Source organism: Penicillium samsonianum (assembly GCF_028829775.1).
Source record: "Penicillium samsonianum strain IBT 33392 chromosome Unknown utg000009l_segment0_segment0, whole genome shotgun sequence".
NCBI classification, from domain to species: Eukaryota; Fungi; Ascomycota; class Eurotiomycetes; order Eurotiales; family Aspergillaceae; genus Penicillium; species Penicillium samsonianum.
Window position 1 is genome coordinate 682967 of NW_026643267.1, and position 23761 is coordinate 706727.

A 23761-nucleotide genomic window follows, 5' to 3' on the forward strand; every position below is an offset into this window, starting at 1 on the left:
GAGGAAAGAAAAGGTTGCCGTTTAATGAATTTTATAACCTAATTTTGGCCGTCCGAAATAACTAGGGTGGTTCCACGTCGTTAAAGAAGAAGATCCGCTATTTCTCGAACGGAGGAAGGCCCCGGGGGAGAAGGCTCCACGAGAATCTATAGAGAGTATCCATTTTTAAAGAGATTCCTCTTCAATTTCTGTTAATTTATAACAATTGGCGCGAGAAATCGCGCGGTGTTGGTGGCCGCGTAGTGGGTCTCGGAGGGTGAACGTGGTATGTTAAAACGGCGTGCCACTTCACGAATTGAAGATATTTCTAGATTTTTAAAAGCCTTGATGCTAATAAGAGCCTACCCTCTTGCTCTATTAAATTTCTAGAGCTTCGGGAGCGAATTGGTGGCATGGTGGGTGGTTAAATTGACTAAGTGCTAATTCATGGACGCGTTTTGGGTGGGGTGGCCGGCTCGGTAGTTGAAATACGTTATAACGTTTTTCATATATATAGTCAAATCAGGGTTCTCTCGTTCCATATTGCGCTATCCGGGCCTTCGTTAACAGGGAATACTCCGATTTTTGTAGCGACACTATCATGAGTTAGCTTCATTCTTGTAGAGCCCTGGAAGGAATTTACTTAAATTCATCGAGGAGCACCCTACGAATCGTCCTTTAGGTATCTAACGGTAGCTCCCAGAAAGCACCAGCCTCGTACCAGCCTACACAAGCCGACGGCGGGCCTGGGTCGAAAACTAGGAGTTGATCGTCCGGATTGGCTTGGCAGACGATGCTAGCGGATCCTAGGCTTGGACGAGGCTATCATTACCGCCATAAACAAAGTACAAGGACGTGAGGGCCAAGGAAGACACCTGGGGCCCGAGTCTGGTTGGATGGTGCGTAATAAGGAGATAAAATTGATGATGTCCGCAGACTTCGCCGCTAGGGCTCAGATATCCCAGACAAACACCATCCCAGTGAGGGTTCCAACAGTCGGCCCCGAGAGTGAAGCCCTTTATCCTTCCGAAAACTATCCAGGTGATCCATCCTCCTGGGACCGGCCCAGATGTGTCCTGGGTTCCCTGCTGCCATGTAACGTATGCATTCTTCTTGTTAGTAGGGTCACTGACGGTATGATAGGAATTTGGCGGAGGCAAGAGAGTGGTTTAGCTTGGGGTCTTCAAACTGCTCAACGTGCTCGTTGACTCTTTCAACGGTTTTCCAGCTTGATGGGACAGGTTCTGTCAATTTGACGATCTCCTTGAGGGACTTTGGAAACAGGTTTTGTTGTCGACCACCAGGTTTCTAAAGTCCCTCGTAGAGTGATTAGAGAGAGAATGTTGAAAATGCTAGAAAGATCCTTGACTACTGCAATTTTAGGGAAACTCCAGAGAAAATGGAAGGTACGAAGGTATAGCCTTATGTACTATATATGATTACAGAATGACACCCACTATATTTAAGCTATCCAGCCTGTCATTTCTTTTTTTGGTAGTCTTTTCAAGTGTCTTTTCAAGTGTCTTTTCACATTGTTTTTTAGATATACTTTTTTATACATATTTCTCCCCTTGTTGGCGATAGCCTCAAAATATAGAATCTGGTGGAAACGTTTCAGATTGTCCAAACCGACCCTTCCATGTATAATATGCGAAGAGACAGCATTCGGTTTCACTGGCTGAAAATGTTTAATTTGGAAACTCGGCTTGGTCATTCATACATATCTATCATGACGAGGCACGTTTCGATTGATAAGATGCAAACGAATGGAAATATTAAACAATAACACAACACGAAATCAAAATGCAAAATGCAACATAACTCAACATTGATTCTAAACAGCTCTCGCTTTCCCCTTGCCCTTGCCTGACGGAGAGGCAGGTATAGGCCCCGGGGTGAGGTATGGGAATTCCTCCCACTCATCCTCACCATCCTCTCGACTCTTGCCCTCAGCCAAGCTGAGCTGAATCGCAAACTCCAGATCATCCATTTCTTGCTGTCTACTGCTCCCAGCTCCCTCGGCTCCAGGGGATGGCTGGCGAGGCGAGTGTACTCCCTTGGCGTACTTGATAGGGATAGACGACGTTTGGCCAGCACCTTGCTCGTCAAGCAAGCTAAGGCGAATTGCCTCGGCAAGTTCGTCGTCATCGTCCGCGGGATCTTGATAGGGAGATGAAGATGACGAGATATCGCCAGGGCCAACCGAGCCAGGACCAACAGTGTCGAATGAAGTGCTTGTGGCCGAGCTGGAGATTGCGGCACTGTCCGCGGGTTTCGCCGCATCGCCAGAGCAGGCCTCTTCGCTCAGGAGTTGGGCATACAGCAAAAGCTGCTCCTCGTCGATATCCGGACCTAGAAGATCAATTCCGAAACGCGCGCTCAAATGTGCTCGTTCTTTCTCATCGGCAATCTTTTGACGCTCCATGTCCACGCGTTCATCTTCGATGAAGTCCTCGATCGCACCTCGACCACTATTGTTGAAACGTTGGCCTTCGCCAGCCCCGTTGCCACCACGCATTAAGTGGCGAAGGCGGCGCTTGCTGCTCTTGTACTGATCAGCCTCGGAAGAACTATAGGACCAGTATCGCAAGTGGGTGCCAAGTGAGACCATTCCACGCAGAACAGTTGGATCTGTATCAAGGCAGATGGCGCCCGTGGCATAGTAATTGTTTCCAACACCTAGAATGGATGCCTCAGCTTGCACAAGCCGACGGCGGGCCCGGGTCGAGAACCGGGAGTTGATCGTCCGGATTGGCTTGGTAGACGATGCTAGCGGATCCCAGGCTTGCACGAGGCCATCATTACCGCCATGAACAAGGTACAACGACGTGATGGCCAAGGAAGACACCTGGGGCGAGTCTGTTTGGATGGTGCGCAATGAGGAGATGGAGTTGATGATCTCCGCAGACTTTGCCGCCGGGGCTCGGATATCCCAGACAAACACCATCCCAGTGAGGGTGCCAACAGCTAGGTATCGAGCGCGTTGCCCAGGAACTTCCAGGCCCGACCGCGGCTGATCCATATGTGGTAACATTGGAGAGGATGTTGCAGAAGATGTGGAGCTCCCAGACATAGCCAGAAGAGGATCCTCTTCAGCTGTGAGAGTCGTGAACGTGGATGTATCTAACGCACTAGCGCTCACTTCCGTAGATTTGCGATCACCAAAAACAAAATCCGATAGACGCCATCCAAAGTTGGTCGAAGGTGAACCCGTCCGTCCGGAGGATCGAGAAGGTGGAAGACTGCTGTTGACAGTCGGACTTGGTAGTATGTTCACTGGGCCGCCGAAGAGTGATGGCGGAGCTTCCGGTGTTTGCAATAAGGGCTCTGGTGTGGCTGACGAGCTGAAACCAGACCTAGAAGCAGTGCGCATGAACCGCCGGATCGATGCCGTTGCATCTTCACCTGAGCCGCGAGCGATGACAATGACCGACTCGCCTGCCCCGCACCCGTCATCGCCAGCAAAGTCCACCTTAAGGTCGCGCTGCATGTCCCAGCTTTCACAGACCTTGCGGAAGTGTTTGGGCTTGAAAGAGATGAAATTTTCAATCTCCTTCGTTTCAGCGGCAACCTGGTGCTCATTGAGCCCCATGGAATCCGACGATGATCGCGGACTGTGGCTACCATCAACCAATTCACGATTAAAGGGGTCTGGGCGTGCCACACGTCTGCTCGCTTCGACCACCTCCCAATGCACACTTCTGCCAGTCTTCCAAGCCATCTCGTCAAGCTGCTCGGTGCTGAGTTTGGCCGTGAGTGGGATCTCAGGTGTCCGAGGAAGTTCAGTGAGGTAGAAGATTTCCCCTAGGGCATTGAGAGCAACAGCCCAAATTCGTTTACCAGACTGGCGCTGGACTGAATAGTGATCATCCACCGCAATGCCAATAATAGGAACACCAGGACACAGGACCCATCTAGCAGTCACTTGACCCGGCTCGTATCGCCTTTCGTAAGTCGGATGAGGGCCCAGAGAATACGCGGTCAACACGCCCGAAGACGACCCAGACATCATTCCTACCAGCCCCTGGCTCATCTTGAGGATGTGAGGGGACTTGGCAATCCACACCGAACAGACGGCATGTGTGATCATGTTCACGGCGGGAATGCCCAGTGGTGGGTGAGAACCCAAATCCGAAGCTCCCAAGAAACGACCACGCTGCTCCGTCGCCGAGATGAAGTAGCTGCGGCCCTGGGGACAGCCTTCACCGTAAATCATGCCATATGGTTGACTGACGTCCATCAAGTTGGGCACACCGACCATATCACCCGATCCGAGGCCGTATTGTGCTTCACCAGGAAACAGATCTGCAAAGTGACGGAACATTTGGTGGTCGGAGACACCCCAGGTGCCGACTTTTACGCTCGATGGGTCACTTGCAGATGCAATCCCTTGCTCTGCGGCTCCATGGATGAAGAGAGGGTTCTTGTCGGGCCTAAAAGAGGCATGTATGTGACTAACCGGAAAGAGGAGCTGCGATGTATACGTAGCTATGGCAGTACCATGACGAGCACTCGCCGCGCGTACAGTTCCATGCTTCTTGGAGGGGTTGAACTGCGCCGGTTTGCCCCTGGCTAACGATTGCATCAAGCGAGTGCGCAAGATGTATTCGCTGCGCCAGGAGGCTAGGGCGGTCAGCCTCGCGAAGAATCGTCTGTCCGACTGTAGATCTGCCGCATCGATATTGGTACGCTGACCATCCTCAACCGCATGGGGCCCTGGGAAGAATCGCGAGAAGGCGATTCTCCATGCATGCGGAGTAGTCACCAGCGCATGAAATCGACGGGACACCAAGGTTATGGCGGACAAGGATTGCGGTGTTAGATGCGATAGGATATGGGTGAGAACCTCTGGAAATTACGGTTGTCAGGAATAATTGCGGCGCGGGGGTTGCAGGACACCTACCGTTTGGAAGTGTCTCAAGATATTGCGGCTGTCCAATAGAAGCCACCAAGAAAGATCCGGCTTTTGCTGCTTGTCCGGAGGAAGTCGAAACATTTTCATGCTGGCTCAATCGATCGGCCGAGGGCGGGGAATGGCGACCGTCGACCTCGTTCAAGGACGCATCAGATTCGTCTTGTGTCGACATGCTCGGGACGTCTGCAGAGTCTCCGATCTCCTCTCGCTCGAGGAAATCAGAGACTTGAGCGTCGTCGAGGTCATGTCCATGCTGGGTGGGACTGATAATGACTGGGTATGAGTCAACGGGGGGCGTATGTTGAGACACGGTAGTAGGCTCTGGTTGCATAAAAAGGTATGGAGGGGAAAGAGAAGGTGGTAGCGACTGAGCCAGCGAGTAAGCCTGGGTCAGTCGAGTTAAGAAATACGAGATGAAAAGGAGTATGAAAGCGAAGCGATGTTGAAGAGAAAGGAATGGGAGACAGCAAGATGCCGAAGGCGAGGCAAAGTGGCCATCCCGCACATTAACTGCGGGCTATCGCGGTGGACAGCGACCGTCGAGGATTTGTGTCCTATTGGCTGCCCATGTGGGAGGATTCACCGCTTATGTCTCCGCCTTTTTCGATGTAATTTCTATACTTCAATTGATGATGACTATTAAGTTGTTTTAAGATATCTCTTTTTAGCTGTCTCTTTAGCTGTCTGTTTAGTTGTCTGTCTAGATATATTTTCTAATCTCTTTTCTAGTGTCTTTTGTAGTGTCTTTTGTAGTGTCTTTTTAATATCCTCTGATGTTTCGCTTTAGATGTCTGTTTAGGACAAGCAGTCGCAAATTAGTCGCAAATTGCTGTATAGTGAAGAGCGCAAATTCCTATAAATGGACTTTTCATATTTATCATACATGATCTCTACTACAACATACACGGCTGGGCTTAGAAAATCCGGAGAGCCGATTTTCTGCTGGCAATAAAAGCCAATAGGTAAACTCCCCAGTGGTCGCTATGCACTGATATGCGGCTCTGTTCTACTCCGTACTTTGGATATTACCGGGGCTTTATACGATATGAAAAAAAGGATCATTTCATTTTCATTGCAAAACTATCTTATTACTCAATATCACACCCTTTTTTTTTAAATTTCCCGGCTTTTACTTTCTTCTATACCCAGGTTTACACCAGATGGCCGCTATTCGAAACGCGTTCAGCACGTGACAGCGCGACGGAAGCCAAATCAGCGAGGCCTGGAGTATCACCAACTCTCTGAGTACGACTTGGTTGCGAGTTTGATGTGATTATCCTAGAATGGCTCATTGATACACGGTATTCTTCGATTTATTTCTCCCCGGTGCTTCACCAACCCCAACACCCCGCATAAACGCCAGAGCTGGATGAGACACGTGAGTTCGGTCGACCAACATGCCTGGAGCGAATGGTGAGACACTCTCCATACCGAATCGCTATTCAGCTTACTGATATCTCTATAGAGGCAGAAACCATTCGCATTCTCATCTCCACCGATAATCATGTCGGCTACAACGAGCGAGATCCCATCCGTGGGGACGATAGCTGGAAGAGCTTCCACGAAATAATGTGCCTGGCCAAGGAACGGGATGTCGATATGGTTCTCCTGGCCGGAGACTTGTTCCATGAGAATAAGCCGTCACGAAAATCCATGTACCAGGTCATGCGGTCGATTCGTATGAACTGTTTCGGGGACAAGCCGTGTGAGCTGGAGATGCTCAGCGATGCGAGTGAGAACTTCCAGGGCGCGTTCAATCATGTCAACTATGAGGACCTAGATATGAACGTGGCGATTCCTATCTTCTCCATCCACGGAAATCACGACGATCCCTCGGGAGAGGGTCATCTGGCCGCACTAGATCTACTGCAAGTTTCCGGCCTTCTCAACTACTACGGCCGGACTCCAGAGTCAGACAACATTCAAATCAAGCCTGTCTTGCTACAGAAAGGCCGGACTAAGCTTGCGCTGTACGGCATGAGCAACGTTCGAGATGAGCGACTGTTCCGCACCTTTCGCGATGGCAAGGTTAAATTCTTCCAACCGTCTGTCCAGAAAAGTGACTGGTTCAATTTGATGTCTGTGCATCAGAATCATCATGCCCATACAGAAACCAGTTACCTCCCGGAGAACTTTCTTCCTGAATTTCTCGATTTGGTCGTCTGGGGCCACGAACATGAATGCCTGATTAATCCTAAGCTCAACCCAGAGACCAAGTTCCATGTTATGCAACCGGGATCCTCTGTCGCAACATCTTTGGTACCTGGGGAGGCTGTTGCAAAACAGGTCTCGATTTTGAGCGTAACAGGCCGAGAATTTAAAAACGAACCTATTCGATTGAAGACGGTGCGACCATTTGTGATGCGGGAAATTGTATTATCCGAAGAAAAGGGAGCCCAAAAGCTTGCACGCAAGGAGAACAACCGGACGGAAGTAACTCGGTTCCTCATGTCCATTGTCGAAGAACTGATCGAAGAAGCCAATGCAGAATGGCTAGAGATGCAAGGTGACCGCATTGATGAGGACGAGGATGACACACCGGAGGCTCCGCTTCCTCTCGTTCGCCTCCGTGTGGAGACTTCTACACCTGAAGGAGGTAGCTACGATTGTGAAAACCCACAGCGATTCTCCAACCGCTTCATTGGTAAGGTCGCTAACGTGAACGATGTGGTGCAATTCTACCGCAAGAAAAAAACCGCCTCTACTGGGCGCAAGGACGATAAATCTGTCGATGAAGCTACTGTTTCTCATCTATCAGCCCTTGACACCGTGAAAGTCGAACAGCTAGTGCGCGAGTTCCTCTCATCACAGTCATTAAGCATTCTACCGCAGAATTCTTTCGGAGATGCTGTTGCCCAGTTCATTGACAAGGATGACAAGCATGCAATGGAAATGTTCGTCAATGAATCCCTCGAGAGCCAGGTCAAACACTTGTTGACATTGGATCGTGACGAGGACGAGATGGATGACGAGGAGAGAGAACAAAGCTCGCTGGTCACTGCTATGGAGAAATATCGCGGTCAGATGGAAAACATGTTTTCAAAGGGCGTGAAGAAGCGAACTCGCGGAAAGAAGCGCTTCAAGCCCAAGCCAGATGGCTGGGATTCCGAGTTTGATGGCGTGTGGGAAGACCAGCCTGGTGCACTTATTCTTTCTGACAATGAAGGCGGGGATCCAGCAGAGGAAGAAGCTGCAGAAGATGGGACAGTGCCTGCTCGCGGTCGTGCCGCAGCCTCAACTCGGGGTCGTGGTAGGGGTCGTGGTCGAGGCGCAGCGGCCAGTGCGCGAACCACCAAGGCCAAAGCTACCCCGGAAAAAAAGACGACGAAGGGTCGCAAAAAGCAAGCAGTTTCAGACGAAGAATCAGACGTGATTATGCTGGATGATGATGACGATGATGTTATAGCTAACGTCATTTCCGACGATGACGACGATGATTCGCAGGCACTGTTCGTCAAGCAGCCTCGCTCTACTACTACTGCGAAGCCACGAAAAGCTGCTCCTTCGACAACGACGACTCAGCGCCGCGGTGGACGTGCTGCTGCCTCGCCAGCCCCGTCATCAGTGACTGTTGGTGGGACTGCTTCTCGGCGAGCCCCTGCGCGCGGTAAGCCAGCTCAGTCTACGCTCAACTTCTCCGCTTCACAGGCCAGCGCGCCTCAGTCATCACGGCCTAGCCGCTCCACCCGTAACATGAGTGTTATCAGCGATGGTATTGATGACGACGATGATGACGATGATGCCTTTGAAGAAATGCCGACCACCTCGAGGCGCCGTAGGTAATTTGCGATTCACATCCATGGATGTTTATGCTTATGCCTTTATGCTTGTATGGAGTTACCGAAAACCACTCGGGCGTTTAACATTAGCGTTGTTGGCTTGAATCCTTCAATGATATCTTCAAGATATGATTCTCAAATATAAGATGATATATTATAATAATAAATAATAATGAATCAACAGGAGGCAGAACTTGGAGTTGTGACATTGTGAGATGCCCAGGTGAAGTATACCAAACACGCTAGTCCCAACACGGTAATTAGCTTATATCAATGCAGGGCATCTGGGCAGTTTGCCTTTACTACTCAGACCCAGAGGCTTCAATAAAGCAATGCCCGAATGATATCCCTTTCGAGTGGCGAATTGTGACCTCACAAATCTCCCGGTACTTCGTCACAAAAACCCGAGACTAGATCTCTCCTCGTTTCAACCCCGCATTCTCAGCCGAGGAACACAACCACCTCGGCCGTGCAACGGAAGCGACGTGGGAAAGACATGAGGAAAAACCCGGGTTCAATCCTCTATTGTCTGACCTTTCTTTACTTCTGTGTAAAAGGATACAAGACAATACTGGTTAAAGCACAATGACATACAAAGGCCGACCCATTCGCATTGCAGGTTAGTATACTTGCATTCATGATATACTCCAACTAACCTGTTAGGTGCCTCTGGCTCTGCCTCCGACCGGCGTCATGCTATCGCTGACTTTGCGCGTCACCATCCGACCGATCCTATCGATGTCATCATTGCTGATTTCATGAGCGAGTTTAACATGGCCACTGCCGCGGGTCGGCGTGTGGACCAGGCGACCTCCAAAGAACCAACTGCTCCAGCCTACGACCTCTCCTTCCTAGAAGCACTTGAGCCAGCTCTGGATGATTTGGCCAAGTATGGAATCAAGCTCGCAGTCAATGCTGGAGTGACTGACACAAAGGGTCTCTACGAGGTGGTGAGGCGTATGGTTGAGGCAAAGAAGTTGGATTTGAAGGTTAGTTAGCGTCTTGCCCAAAACTAATCAACAATTGCTGATTTGACCCCCAGGTTGCATGGGTTGCCGGGGATGAAGTGCTATCCACCGTCCAAGAGGGATTGACATCCGGATCTGAATTTCGCAACGTCTACACAGGCGAGCGATTAGCAGATTGGCCATTCGAGCCCATCTATGCCCAGTGCTATCTCGGTGGCCTCGGTATCGCGGCTGCGCTCGCAGACGGTGCGGACATTGTATTGTGTGGGCGGGTCTCGGATGCTTCACCTGTCATCGGGGCTGCTTACTGGTACCATGGCTGGCAGCGAGATGAGCTTGACAAACTGGCGAATGCGTTTGTGGCAGGCCATCTAATCGAGTGCAGTAGCTATGTTTGCGGGGGCAATTTCACAGGCTTCAAAGCCCTAGAGCACGCAGATGGAGATGGCTGGACTAATATCGGATATCCCATCGCCGAGATATCTGCCGAAGGCGACGTCGTGATCACCAAGCAGGCCCATTCCACCGGTGGTGCGGTAACTGTTGATACTTGCACGTCCCAACTGCTCTATGAAATACAAGGGCCTTGGTACTACAACTCCGATGTCACTGCGGTCCTCGATGGGATACACTTCTCGCAGCGCGGCGTCAATCGTGTCGCTGTTCATGGTGTTCGATCCGGGCCTCCTCCGCCCACCACCAAGGTTGGTATCACCGCGCGAGGTGGGTTCCAGGTAGAGGCATGGTGGTTCTTGACCGGTCTGGATATCGAGGCCAAAGCTCGCATGCTGGAGGCACAAGTCCGCCAATTGTTGTCACCCTATTCGGACAAATATACAGCGCTCAATTTCGATTTACTGGGCTCTTCCCTCTCTGACCCGCCCGACCAGAACCGCGCTACCGTGCCACTGCGCATCGTCGTACAGGCACGACATGCAGAAGACCTTGCACCGACACGGTTCCTCAAACCCATCACCGATAACATCATGCAGGGATACCCTGGCGCTACTTTTCACTTGGATATGCGCCAGGGATTCCCACGTGCCATCTTCGAGTATTATGTCACTTTGCTGCCCCAATCTGCAGTCCAGCACCGCGTCCATATGCCCTGGAAACCGACAGCATCCACACAGACTCTCGATATCTCGCCTCCGGTAAACACCAGGACCTATCCATCACGCCAGCCCTCGCAGCCCGTCACCCACACTGACAGGCCTGTTGACCTTGCCCGCGACTTTGGGCCGACAACTCGTGGCCCGCTAGGCTGGATCGTTCATGCACGCTCTGGGGACAAGGGTGCTGACGCTAACTGCGGCTTCTGGGTCCGTCACCGTGACGAGTATCAATGGCTGCGGGCGTTGCTGTCTGTTAAAAAGGCGCAAGAGCTTCTGGGAGAGTCCGCTCGGGAGAATACGAAATTGGCGATTGAGCGCTTTGAGTTGCCTAGCCTTCATGCGGTGCACTTCCTGTTTCGCAATCTACTGGACCGGGGCGTCGGTGTGACCACCACGGTCGATTTCCTTGGGAAGAATGTGGCGGAATATCTGCGGGCGCGCCATGTTGATCTCCCTGTGCGATTCTTGAACCGTGGGAAGCTGTAGTACGGTGTTCGCTGCCCCGTTTTTATAGGTATTTAGAGAATGACAGCAATATCACCCGACCCAGAAGTTATATGATCCATAGTTTCTTTTATTTGGAATGAACTTTAGCCTCAACAATAATCTCAATCCAAAATCAATACAGACCGCTTTATTCTCGGTCGAGTTAAACAAAGGCATAGAAGCTTCGAAGCTCGTACTCTATGCAACATATCGTATCTGTGAACAGAGGTGTACTTAGAGGGAGACGTCAAAGTGCGTTGTTGTTCACAAACAAGATGAATTTTCCAGGAACATAAACTTGAAAGCTTTGATGCTTACGATATAATACTAAATGCTCTCTGCTATGACAAGGGATATATCGACAGTGGCCATTTGAAAATTAAGCTGTCACCCCGAGCTAGGTACAGATACGGGGAATTTTAGGGCCATCACGATGGAGGCGGGCTTGATTCACCCTAATTCTTTGGATGGAAGATGACAGTCACAGTATTAGCTTTTGCTTTGCGTCTTTTACTTCCTCACTGGCAAAAGACGAAATAGGATATGGAAAAGGTCGCCAGAAAATACTCCCAAAAATGCTGTGAAAGACTAATCCTAGGCTCAATTTTTAATTCAATTGTACTTGTTTCATTTCCAGGTGGCGGGCGGTCCAAGGCATAGATGATTCCAAGGAGCACCTTCCAAATTGGAAAGTGCTGGTGGTCATTTCCCTTCTCCTCTGAGTTTCCCTCTCTTCCTCTCTCTTTTCCCTCATCAACGCACCCCTGACTTTACTGCAGTTATCTCCTGTCTTCTCTGTCTTCTTTTCAATTCAAGCTTGCAAGACTCAAAACAAATGCATCGTTGTCGTCCTCACTATGGCTGGAGATAAAGACCGCGCTGCAGTAAGTGTCTTCTTTGCATCATTCCCAGCCGTCCGACCGTCAGTCCACCACATTCAATCCTTTGCTTCCCATAGTTGGAGTTGTTTGTGCCGAAAAGACCTCGTCCTGCTACCTCGTGTGAGACCTGTCCTTTTCTTACCCTTCCATTCCTGGTGTCTCAAGGGCTGTCTCACTGGTCTATCCGTGAGGCGCCCCGCATCTTTTCCTTTGCACGCTTTGCATACCTCCCGATTTTATCATGTACCCAAAAGAATGCAAAGCATGATCAACAAAGGATACGGGTACTAACTGGAATATTAGAAATGGTGCTCCTACTGCGATGTCGGTGGCCACACTGTCGAAGAATGCAGATATTCGCCCATTACACCCGGGGTATTGCCTTTGGTATGCAGGATCGCAACGTGAGCAGTACCTTTGACGCACTATGAGTCTGGAGCGACATACTAACTAATATATTTATGAAGCAAAGGAGGAAGACAAAGACTCATCGGGGGACCAGAGGAGGTCGAAAGTCCAAACACCAGAGTAAGTCTTCCGGCCTACATCTTGAGATGTCCAATGATGATATCTTCACTTAAATTCCTGATAAATGGTGCTTGCACTACAGATTGGATTAAATCAACTCGATTGTTGTTCACTACTCAAGTGTGAATCGCACAGAGAGCTAATCCGTGGAACAAGAGCAGAATGAGAAACCCACTGAAAGCCAACCGATCTATTCGCGCTCCGAAAGTTTTCAATCATATGGTATGTCCATTTTTGGCTAGCCATATTGGCGAAATCGATCTATCGTCCCAGGTTGTGGGAGCATCCATGCAATGTGATCCATTGCTGTATCTGATGCAGAATCTCGGGATATGTGCTAATGAAGTGTACCTAGACAATAGCACGTCTACCGCGTCTGACAGCCCTGTCCTCTCCTACACCAACAGTGCCAACACTGTCAACATTGCGAACACTACCAACGCTGACAAAACTACCAGCACTGCCAAGGCTACCCACACCGGCAACACTACCAACACTGCCGCCCAGAACGCAAGCGGTGCCAATAGTAGCACAGTCAAATTTGGTGAGTCATTTCTTCCAATCTCCTTTCCGAGGTTGGCAGATTGGTCTTCTTCATTGTTCCTCAATGGACCAATGCTAATGGATCTCAAGTTTGATTTTGCGGACAGGTGACCGCGGAAAATAGTCGGCAATGAAGCAAAAGTCCACACAGCATGGAATAATATCCTCGAGTATAGATATACTTTCATCACACCTGTTATTGATGGATCATGTATCTATCCTTCCTAATCAATGTCTTTGATCACATTCCTACTCAATTATAATAAATACTCAAAGTGAACCGACCTTGCGGGCATTCGGGTCAAAATTCCACGCGGTATGATTTCTTCCAAACACATTCAAACAATATCGCCATATGTTCAATAGCGCGCTCTAAGAATCTCTGAATCTGGCCTACAGTAATTAAAAATGTCGCATTTCGCTGGCAACCTCTGTCAAACAGCACCGCTCAGTGGGTGCTCCGGGACCGATCCCGGCACTAAGACAAATATGGCATGGAACTCGCTGTTTTGCCTTAGCTCACTATCTGACTCACTTGTGCTCGTATCAAATACAGACTAAAATGTACTGTTCCTTGGACCACAATTAGAGTAGAGATGGCTTAATTATTAGTACTCACTTTCGTAGAAAGCATTGCGTTGAAATGTGACTCATTTGTCGCGGGGAATGATCTCAGCACTACAACCTAGAGTGGAAGGTATTATTTCAGCAGGTGGGTAGACATATATAATTGCTGATCACATCAATATTTCGCACAACCAACAGCCATGTGTCCAGACGTGATCAACATCGCGAAGCTTTCCGATGGCGGGTCATCCGAACATCAAATCCAACATAGGATCGACCTTTTGAATAAATGGAATATTCCCCTAGGCTCAAAGATCCTCGAAATTGGCTGCGGACAAGGAGATTGCACCTTGGTGACAGCCTACATGGTGGGGGACCATGGCCACGTCACGGCGATTGACCCGGCACCATTAGATTACGGTTTGTTTGATTTGAACCAATAGCATAAGAGCCCAGCTGATAATCCCACTAGGCGCACCTATGACTCTAGGAGAAGTACAAGACAAACTAAAACAGAGTTCCATCGGCGACCGAATGACATTCTATCAATCAAACCTTCAAGAGTTTCTCGATTCAAGCGCTTCAGAGCAAGTCTACGACTATGCCATGTTTGTGCATTCAGTGTGGTACCTACCATCTGCCAACGTGTTGCTGCCAATGCTAGCAGCTCTCCGCGGAAGAACGAAACAGCTTCTCATTGCAGAGTACTCCCTCGATATCCGCGGTGATATTGCTGTTCTACCGCATCTGCTGGCGGCAATCTCGCAAGCCGAATTCAACTCTAGAGGCAATGCCTTAGACCGGGATGACAATATTCAATCCATCATATCCCCACAAATGATTTGTGCGTTGGCGCAAAAGGCAGGGTGGGAGCTTCAGAAAGAAGACATCGTTGAGTCCTCTGAGGGACAAGAGGATGCAAGATGGGAGGTTCATCGAGTCTTATCGGAAGATTATAGTCTCAGATCGGAGTCATCTGGGGACGCTAGTCGCCAAGGCTTTGCAGGTTCGTTGGTCCATGCTGTTGCAGAGAGCACCCGGGCAATTGGACCCAGTCCAAAGCTCAGGACATTGCCTACGTGGATGGGCTCTTGGGTGTGAATACTACGATAGGGATCAGCAAGCCACCTCTTCATTCTAGCCTGTTGCTCTCATTTTCAAAACCGAGTCGTATATTGAGTTCATCAGTCTGAAATATTGATCAATTCACCCTCATTTGTGACCCTTCTTACTTTCTTGCCACAATATTCCGTGATCTATATCGGTAAGATATTTGAATTTTTCGTTGCTATATCAAATCAGTCTGGCCAACCTTGATCCGCCTGCCTCAAGGCCAGACCCACCGCGAGGAGGTCAAATCACTCCACCGCTCGGTTTTGGACAAGACTCTGGGATTATAGACGCAGCCACCCCTAGAAAGACAAAACAAAAACATACAATAGCGATTCTAAGGTGGTGCTCACCTAGCGCCTACAGTTCGGGCATGAGCGGCTCGCCGCTATATTCAGGGCACTCAGGGCGGATATTCACCCACCTGTGTATATGGCTAATAATATTATGGATTTCGAGGAACATAGTAATAATGAAATCCAGCGGGTAGTGCTACCACGAACAGAATCTGGTTACAAAGAAACGTTACTTAATTTCGACAGGTAAGTCCCAGCCCTAGGAGTAGAGAAGCAAATCCCTAATTGCGCCTCTATCGCGAGTTTTGTGCCGTCATTCTGCCGGACATCAGAACATGTAGGGCTTTTCTCAAGTGGGTTATAAAAGGAAAGGACGGGCGGATCGAAGAAAGGCCAATAGTCGAGATTATTTAGGGAATCTTTTAGGAAATTCGCTACTAGCATGAAGAGAAAAAGAAACTTCGAATGCCTACGTTCCTAATTTTCCATCTAAGGCCGACCTGATCCAATACTACTGCTTCCATGCCTTTTCTGCTTCTAGTAAACTCCGAATCACTCTGTGCTTTTTTTTTTGTAAGTTTAGCATCAAAGAGTTTCATACAGTTGTCAGCATGGAGAGGAGAATCGGTGGATGTATGGTTTGTATGGTGGGAATGGCTTCAATTCTGGGGAAGATCATTTACAACATAAAGTATAGGGCGGTGTCGGAAACGGTCTAAAACCAAGCCCAATTAAGATGTAAAAACGCTAATATCAATGCATTTGACCCTGGCCGCTATAAACCTTTGCATGAGGCACCATATTGGAACTTTAACAGGGAGAAATTTGCTCGAAAACAATACAACGAAGAGAGGGAGAGAAGCGACTGTTTTGCTCCCCAGGTGAGCCACGAAAGTTTTTCTTGGCTCAGAAGGTACCTTGAACCCACCACCTAAGAATTTGAATTATCATGACAGATCAGGCACACTTGGCCAATGTCTCTCTTGGTGCTGCCTCTCATCTTCACTATCGCTGGCAAAGATATTATCCCAAAGTTTTTGCAAGGCTAAATCGGGCGGCCTCCCAGCCATCTCCTCATCCTTCAGCCATAACCTAACCATATGCCTCTGGCCCGCGTCACTGGCATCCGTAAACCCATCTCTCCCATGCAGAATCCTCCGATTGTTGAACAGCAATAAATCACCCTCCTGATACTGGATTTTATGGGCTGCCTCCGCCGCCGCAAAATGCACCGCGTCTAGCGCTTCACATTGAATCCTCGTTAGTTTGGGTATGTCGAGGGGCCGCTGACCTCGAGGGGATCGTATAAGCGCGCCGCGGCTGAAGACCATTTCAGGCTGGTTATTGTCATTCAGGAACAAGACTGGGCGTTTGTAGAATGTTGCTCCGGAGGATCTATCGGGAGGTCTTATTTATTTTCATTGATTTAGTTCATGAACAGGACAGAGTTGCAGTAGAGAAGATGCAAGAGGGAAGAATGAATAAGAAGGCAGACCTGTCAAATGGCCAGTCTGGCTGCATTAATATAGGGAGAAGATCGGGACTCGATCGTGTCAGTTTGTTGTATACTGTTGACACCGGGGCAAATGTGCCGTCGCCACCATTTGCTGCAGAACTAAACACAAACATGGCGACCACATCGCCTGCGTCAGTATGAAATGGCTATGAAAGGTTAGTGAAATATGTTAAATAATAATTGCTCGCAAATCCACGATAGGGCTTGTGTCGATGACTTACTAGCTCCTGGTTGCAATAGGGAGCCGCGTATTTCTTCGAATCATCGCCTCCAGTTAGATCTATGACATGCGCTTCCCAAAATATGCCCGTTAGTATGCATTTCTTTCATCAAGGGATTTTGTCGATATATATAAATAGCATGGATGCCCACCGAGATATTTGTTTCCGGGTTGCCTCCCCCTTTGTTCAGATAGATGACAAGTCAATCCGGCAAAGAGTACAAAATTCTCTCTCTGACTACGTTTTGTTGGTCGCAATCCTCGCAGGAGCAATATACCAGTCCCATTATGAAGATCGTATCGTCGCGCGGCAAGCTGATTTACAAGCGTGGAAGGCATTCGGAATATCTCCTTCTCAATTTCATGTAGAGTCTTGCCGGTGGCTTACCGAGAAGAACGAGAACGCGTCCACGGTAAGCGTTGAAATCCCGAACGAACGAAAAGCATAGGTCAACTATAGGTGAACTCACAGGTGTACTCAGCGCAACATTTATCAATTTCATCCAATTCCAAGCTTGATATCTCCCACGTATACGTGTTTGGATCGAGATCGGCGCCATCCCATCTCATTCCGAGATTGATGCTGAGCTGTAATTCTTCTGATAACACTGGCGCAGCTTTTATGGCCTCCAGTCGTTCTGATCGATTCCGTGTGAATTGCTGCAAGTCAGGGTAATATTCTGGGTCGAAGTCGGTTTCCGCGTAATCTTTGGAAGCCATGACTGGGTTATCTTGTTTGTTCAACCTGAAAATAGATGTGGTTGGGGTTGATTTGCTCTAATCTCGGATCAAAGGGATGGTTGAGTATCATCATATCTTTGTTTGACTGGTTTCATAAATCCTCGGGTGCTGGCTGGCGGATTGAGTGAGCAACTGACACCAAGGCAACATCAGCCGCACCGCCGCCAAGTTCCTCGCCCTCAAGCGGGGTAGGGCATATATCGGTTTATTCTGGTTTGCTTTGCTATTTTTCCGCCAACCATATGCAATCCCGGGAACAGAAGTTAGAAAAGGTCAGCAGGACTGTATTAGTATTTGAACTGCATCATGCAGTGCAACATAACTCGGCGTATCAAAACAGGCAGTAAAAGGTTACATATGTATCTACCGGTTAATCCTGTTGGCGATACACCCATGGACTCATTACCGCCAGATCCGAGGTCTGGAAAAGAGCCCGACAAATAGCTCTTTCTCTTTCTGCTTCTAGGTTGTTGGGCGGTGAGATCCTTCAGATGTCTTTCAGCTGAGGTACGAGGATGAGGCTCCGCCTTGAAATAATTCTTCTCTTCATAAAGTCTACTTAGGAAGACTCTTTGGGATCAACAAGATATCGTGGAGCCCGCTCCGGTGAAATGCCACCAGACCGTCACACTGTATTCCCGTTGGCAGTGGAGAAAATGGCGCACTGCCAGCCCCAAATAGCAACATTGCCGCCGAGTAGACGACGAGTCGATCTCCGTGCCGTTGAGCAGTCCTACATTGAAGAACAAGCCCAGGAGCTAAAAATTCCAATTCGAAGCGTGTCACTTGCTCTCAACGAAATCTATCTCGGAGTTCCGTTCCAAAATTGCCCGCAGGAGTCACCGAAACAGGGACTTGAAGTTGGATATGGGTTTCCCAAGTCAGCAATGTATCTATTTCACAGTTGCAGCAGTGGTCTGAACTGTAACACTGTCGCATCCTTCGCCAAACGGGGCCCGTCAATTCGTTGCGCACGCCAACAAGGTTATTTCTCACGTGCACCTGCCGTCTACTGGACCTCTACACTATCCTTTGCGATTGCTTGGGGTATCTTCTCCAAGTATGGCTCTTGGGACCTGAGGCATCGACCAGGAGAGCCCGAGTTCGAGTGTCTGGTCTATGTTGCGAAGGTGGAATGGTCGTCGCTGAATCTCTCAGGTGGCTACTACTGTATTCCAGTGTCTTCCAACGCAGACCAGTCCGAATTGGTTAGCGTATTTCCCCCCTCCCCTTTTGAAAATAACAGGTTTATGCCAGCCAGTCATAACTTACATATCTTTTGGTCCTTCCAGTGGTGCAACGCGAACATGGAAAGACCCAACCAGGGCATTCGACTCCCCCTCCTAAATCGAGTAACTCGAACTGGAGTGTGATAGCATCTAGGCTACCTCAGGTATGTGCCATGTCGGAATCAACTATAGGCTGGCCAGTTTGTAGCCTATAATTTTGAAGATCCTACGGCCGCCATATTGAATAATATACAATATTGACAAACTCCAACAAGCACACCAGAGATTCTATTCATTGGGATCAGAAGATCTTGGACGAGGTGTGGCTTTATGCGGCATGCGACGAGGAAAGCAGTGAGGCTATTGCCAGGGCTGGCGTAGAGGTCTGTAATTGGCTTGTCGTTGCTCTATTTAACAGTTGGTTAACCTTGTGCAGATTAAGCTCGTTAAGCTTATACCTGATGATCGTCTGTGATTACACTTTGCAAATTGACAGAATATATCACTGACAGCCCCTTGGCGTTGATCACCGAAGAGTATAGAAGCACAACACGCAAGCTACATAATCATGGTAGAGCTGAAAACTGGAAAGCACATAGTTTATTGTCAAAATCCTTCAACAGCACACTCAACCAACCACTGTTCAAGCAAAACAATATACATTTATCTAGCTTCGTATGGTTTGATGAGGTTCTTAGAATTGATTTCAATAGTCTTCTCTTTTAAGAAGCATTTTTAATCATATTCGTAAGTTCACAAATTATACGATACGTGCTCAGCGGCAGCTCAAAAACAGTATAAATTGAAAAGCTCACATACCAAATGAGGATCCAATATTGAAAGGTTTTCAGCCTTTTGGTTTTTGATATTAGTGTCGCTGGTGGTATGAAGTCCTTGAATGGGCAGCGAAAGTGATCACCATCTGCCGTTCAGTATCTAGCCCTAAATAAGCTGCGGCAACAAAGTGCAATTTTTTTTCGGGTTGCGTGAATATTTACATCCTTTTTCTTTTTCTGTTTTCTTTATCAGACACGATTATCTGATCATGGTTGAGAATAATCTTTTTATCGCTGGATAAATAGCCAAGAAATTCTTTTTTTTTCTCTGTACTCAATTAGCCACCGCTCTCTGGTCCAAGATAGTACATGTTTAAAAGCAACTTTGTAGGTGCAGGCGACTAAGCTCAAGTTGTTCTGTAGGCGTGGTCGGTTCATTTTATATTATTCCCCGGAAAGTCTTGATGCTCCAGTAACCAACTTGGTCAGAAGTTGGTCGAAGCGTTCGAACAGATTGAGGGCCATCTGATAGTGACAAGAAATACAAACTCCCACAACGCAATTAAATTTAGGGCTATATTTGAAGCTTCTTCTAGGATTGAGCAGATTTGGTGAACAACTTCTATTTCGTTTTTAAATATCAAATATGTTAAGATATCTCCATGTTCCATCATATCGATAGACTGCAAGAAGATCCGGTGAGCCGGCCCTATTTGTCCCACCCGTTCCGACCTGTGTGAGTACTGTTTGAGGCAGATTCTTGATCTTCCCGGAGAGCTTAGGCTACTAGGCACTGTACTTGGCCCAAAAAGTACGGTTGATGCTTTCAATTATTCCATGATCTAGCGGCTGGGGTAATGCTTTCAAACTTTACCCAGCCGAGTCTGTGTTTAGCCCAGTGCTGTTACTGCTGTAGGAAATTAGTAAATTAGTAATAATATTCATTCAAGTTACACGTCTGTAGGAACATTGCGCTGCACATGTAGATAGAATGGAATAATGATCATACCAATGAATCAAAACGACTACATTCCTAGGCCTGCAATTGTCTTACTGGTAATAATCTGAGCAGTCTTCATATGTGTCAGTGCCACTGTCATCTTCGCTTTGATATTGCTTAGTAGATTCTCTGCAAGGGGTTAATGAGCTTGCGTCAGCCTTCAAATTCTCTGCGCACAAGCATAAATGATTAATAACTAACCTCCTCATTTGTTTGGAATACTCCAGCTTGACGGTGGCAATCATCTCTCGGAAGGAAACTGCAGCCGTCGCTGTTTCACCATTTCCTCCCTCTTCAAGCTTCTCGTCCAGGATAGTCTCGGCCGTTTTCCCTGCGTGGTCGTGAGAGTCGGGGTCGACGATGGACATATTCACTTTCTCAAGAGCTTGGATCATTGATGTGTTTGCAAAATATGCAGCATAGTGTAGTACAGTCCAGCCCTTGCCATCCTTCTTTTCAACTCGTGCTCCTCTCGAGACCAATTCTCGGAAGGCGGCAGGGGAGTTGTAACGTATAGCTGTCATTATGGGTGTTTCACCAGATCTTCCTTCACAATTCAAGTCGGCCCCAAACTGTGCCAATTTTTCAATGATAAGCTCGATTGCTTGCTCATCCTTGGGGTGGGTATCTGGTTCAATAGCCCGCTGTATGACGGTGATGCCATCCGTCTCTTGTGCGTGGACATCGGCACCCTGGAAAAGTAAGAGGTGAACTAGGTCTGCTGCCCCCGATAATGCGGCCAGACAAAGTGCCGTTCGCTGATAAATATCACGGTAGTTTATTTTAGCACCGGCATCTAGAAGCATCTTGGACAAAACTACATTCCCAGATCTAGCCGCAATATGAAGTGCAGTGCGTCTCTCTCCTCTAGTAACAAGATCCACAGGGGCCTTCCACGTCAGAAGTATTTCAACAGCCGTGACATTATTCCGGTGGACTGCCCAGTGAAGAGGAGATAATCCAGCCGCATCGAGTTTGTCAATGGATTTTGGCTCAATATTAAGTGATTCCTGGAGACTTAATTGACTGCGACCGAATATGGCATCATGGATAATTGTATTGCAGTCGTGAAACTCATCACCACCGAGAGAGATCGCCCTCCTAGCGAGGCCATCAAGCTCGCAGGGGCGATCAGGCAAGGAAAGCATGAGAGCTATCTCACCAATCGGTGATCTGCTCAAGACTTACCGCATCAGCATTTGACACTGGTTGTGACGGCCATATGACAGGAACCAGAGAGAAACACTTTACCTTCCGATGTAGTCTTCGCGGTTGACTTCGGGATCAAGCTCCATTAATAGCGAGATTATCTCCCATATAGCACCCGGGGTCGAAGATGGCTTCCGCGCCATACGAATGGCAAACTTGTTGCATGTTAATTAGCGATCAAACAGGTTCAAAGATGAGCAGCCAGTATGCAGTATCATACCTGGAGAAGTCCTTGTCCATGGCCTTCCTCAATATCAGTTGGAAATATAGTTCTCTGCAACAGCATCCTCTGCAAGCCATTGAGGTCATGGTTTTCGATTGATGTCCATACGCCATCCCCAAACGGAATGGTGCGTCGCACTTTCAGGTGCAAGGACGCCCCGCTGTTGAGCCCGCTGTTCCAAAAGAGTTGCGCACAAATCGCTCGCTTGACGATCCAATTCGGGAAAGCAAGGGTGACTCGAACAGAGCTTCTAAGCCTCGTACAGGTCGGATGGCTGCAAGCGCTGCGAAGCCTGACTGTGATCCCAGTAATGTTAACTACGATTCGTCCCGCAACAGCGGAGAGAAACTGTGGCGTGCCCAGGTTTGATTTCGTGTGGCATCTGCATTTACAGTTGGGCCCGCAGCCGAACGAGAGATTCGTCACAACATTAAAAGGACGTTGTGGATCTTGGTCAGTAGGCTCCTCCTCATTTCCGGCCGTTGTATTGCCGCCTCGTTTCTCGCCAGAGTTGGATTCAACCGGCTCGACGTGGCTCACGTCGATAATCGTAGATTCCTGAGTATCGGGTCTCCTGGATGCTTCAGTTACCTGGGTACTGAGTTTTGCGAGCCCGGACGCGGTTTCATCTCTCATAAGAAGGAGCATGCTGGACTGCGAGAGCCTAGAGTGCCAAAGTTAGAAGATGGGCTTTTTGTATGCGCAGGCATCATAAGCACATGCCCTATGGATGACTGCAATAAGCCTACTGCATGCGCAAGATTCACTCGCTTTGACTGTAAGCTATCGCAGAGGCAAATGAGCTGGCCCCTTTGGTTCCGCCACGAGATCGCCCGTGTAACTCTTCGAGAAGCTGACTGAGAGGTTGCACAGTTGAATCCCTTTAGGAACATATCCAAGTTCTTCAACTCGTTCTGTAAATCCGAGACAGATACCTCGAGGTGGGTCGTGTTGAGTTCTGCGACAGGCTTGGAGTGATCCTTGTAAGCCTCTATAATTGGACTAAGGCAGTAGAGATATCCCTCAACAAGGTGCAGCTATCTCGCCATGAGTATTAGATTCATCGGCTTTTCTGGAGATCAGGAAAGAAGCCATACCTCATTCTGAAGACGATATATCTCCAGTGATGAGTTTCTGAGAGATGCGACATATTTCACTGCCTTTGTCGCTCCGTTCACTGCCTGGACAAGCGCTATCACGCTAGCAGCAATAGAGAGAGGATCCATCTTGATCTAAGAGGAGTCACTGCTAATAACCTATGTATGTTGAGCAATTCCGATATTCCAAAGAGGATGGTATGGAGGAGGAACTTGAAGTAGCGAAAGGGGGAAGAATGGCAGATAGATGCGACCGGGTGAGATGAGGCAGTGTCCTCGGCCTTTGGATATATCTGAGGCCACGCAGTGGCTATTGCAGCTACCCAGTCACATGGGTACATGTGTAGATGTACAGGTGTCTTGCCCCGCACTTACCTACGAGGGCATGGCCTCTCGAGACAAGGCTTCAGTCGCAACTTGTACCTACGCTGATTCTTCCTCTCTTAGCCTATTGTGATCAAAACAACATGCCTGCGAGAAAAGATCGGTATGGGAGGGGAAGGACACTTCAGCAGTTCAGAGGCGTGCAGGATATTCAGGTGTAAAATAGTGGTGTTCAGGGCATTCCGGTGAATGGGCTGAA

General features: G+C 48.5%; 10 protein-coding genes across 10 annotated transcripts; 5 read left to right on the forward strand and 5 right to left on the reverse strand.

Moving 5' to 3' along the window:
- Positions 1-657: 657 nt before the first annotated feature.
- On the reverse strand, positions 658-1620 carry N7471_013329 (uncharacterized protein; the record flags this gene model as incomplete). Its single annotated transcript, XM_057286048.1, has 4 exons — positions 658-785; positions 812-1107; positions 1169-1287; positions 1609-1620. The coding sequence occupies 4 exons, from the start codon at positions 1618-1620 to the stop codon at positions 658-660; spliced, it is 555 nt and encodes a 184-aa protein (XP_057129373.1).
- A 193-nt stretch (positions 1621-1813) lies between these two features.
- Positions 1814-5225, reverse strand: N7471_013330 (F-box and WD domain protein; the record flags this gene model as incomplete). The annotated part of the gene is made up of 2 exons (XM_057286049.1): positions 1814-4827; positions 4883-5225. The coding sequence occupies 2 exons, from the start codon at positions 5223-5225 to the stop codon at positions 1814-1816; spliced, it is 3357 nt and encodes a 1118-aa protein (XP_057129374.1).
- A 1066-nt stretch (positions 5226-6291) lies between these two features.
- N7471_013331 (MRX complex nuclease subunit) lies at positions 6292-8677 on the forward strand (the record flags this gene model as incomplete). The annotated part of the gene is made up of 2 exons (XM_057286050.1): positions 6292-6307; positions 6360-8677. 2 exons carry the CDS (start codon positions 6292-6294, stop codon positions 8675-8677), a joined length of 2334 nt encoding a protein of 777 aa, XP_057129375.1.
- Positions 8678-9258: 581 nt separating this feature from the next.
- Positions 9259-11242, forward strand: N7471_013332 (acyclic terpene utilization AtuA family protein; the record flags this gene model as incomplete). The annotated part of the gene is made up of 3 exons (XM_057286051.1): positions 9259-9292; positions 9337-9662; positions 9716-11242. 3 exons carry the CDS (start codon positions 9259-9261, stop codon positions 11240-11242), a joined length of 1887 nt encoding a protein of 628 aa, XP_057129376.1.
- Positions 11243-12939: 1697 nt separating this feature from the next.
- N7471_013333 (uncharacterized protein) lies at positions 12940-13289 on the forward strand (the record flags this gene model as incomplete). Its single annotated transcript, XM_057286052.1, has 2 exons — positions 12940-13195; positions 13285-13289. The coding sequence occupies 2 exons, from the start codon at positions 12940-12942 to the stop codon at positions 13287-13289; spliced, it is 261 nt and encodes an 86-aa protein (XP_057129377.1).
- Positions 13290-13961: 672 nt separating this feature from the next.
- N7471_013334 (class I SAM-dependent methyltransferase) lies at positions 13962-14862 on the forward strand (the record flags this gene model as incomplete). Its single annotated transcript, XM_057286053.1, has 2 exons — positions 13962-14181; positions 14234-14862. The coding sequence occupies 2 exons, from the start codon at positions 13962-13964 to the stop codon at positions 14860-14862; spliced, it is 849 nt and encodes a 282-aa protein (XP_057129378.1).
- A 1252-nt stretch (positions 14863-16114) lies between these two features.
- Positions 16115-16796, reverse strand: N7471_013335 (uncharacterized protein; the record flags this gene model as incomplete). The annotated part of the gene is made up of 2 exons (XM_057286054.1): positions 16115-16562; positions 16663-16796. The coding sequence occupies 2 exons, from the start codon at positions 16794-16796 to the stop codon at positions 16115-16117; spliced, it is 582 nt and encodes a 193-aa protein (XP_057129379.1).
- Positions 16797-17353: 557 nt separating this feature from the next.
- On the reverse strand, positions 17354-17623 carry N7471_013336 (uncharacterized protein; the record flags this gene model as incomplete). Its single annotated transcript, XM_057286055.1, has 1 exon — positions 17354-17623. One exon carries the CDS (start codon positions 17621-17623, stop codon positions 17354-17356), a length of 270 nt encoding a protein of 89 aa, XP_057129380.1.
- Positions 17624-18255: 632 nt separating this feature from the next.
- Positions 18256-18911, forward strand: N7471_013337 (uncharacterized protein; the record flags this gene model as incomplete). Its single annotated transcript, XM_057286056.1, has 2 exons — positions 18256-18852; positions 18891-18911. The coding sequence occupies 2 exons, from the start codon at positions 18256-18258 to the stop codon at positions 18909-18911; spliced, it is 618 nt and encodes a 205-aa protein (XP_057129381.1).
- A 1608-nt stretch (positions 18912-20519) lies between these two features.
- On the reverse strand, positions 20520-22729 carry N7471_013338 (ankyrin repeat domain-containing protein; the record flags this gene model as incomplete). Its single annotated transcript, XM_057286057.1, has 5 exons — positions 20520-20559; positions 20704-20778; positions 20851-21822; positions 21901-22013; positions 22079-22729. The coding sequence occupies 5 exons, from the start codon at positions 22727-22729 to the stop codon at positions 20520-20522; spliced, it is 1851 nt and encodes a 616-aa protein (XP_057129382.1).
- Positions 22730-23761: the final 1032 nt, after the last annotated feature.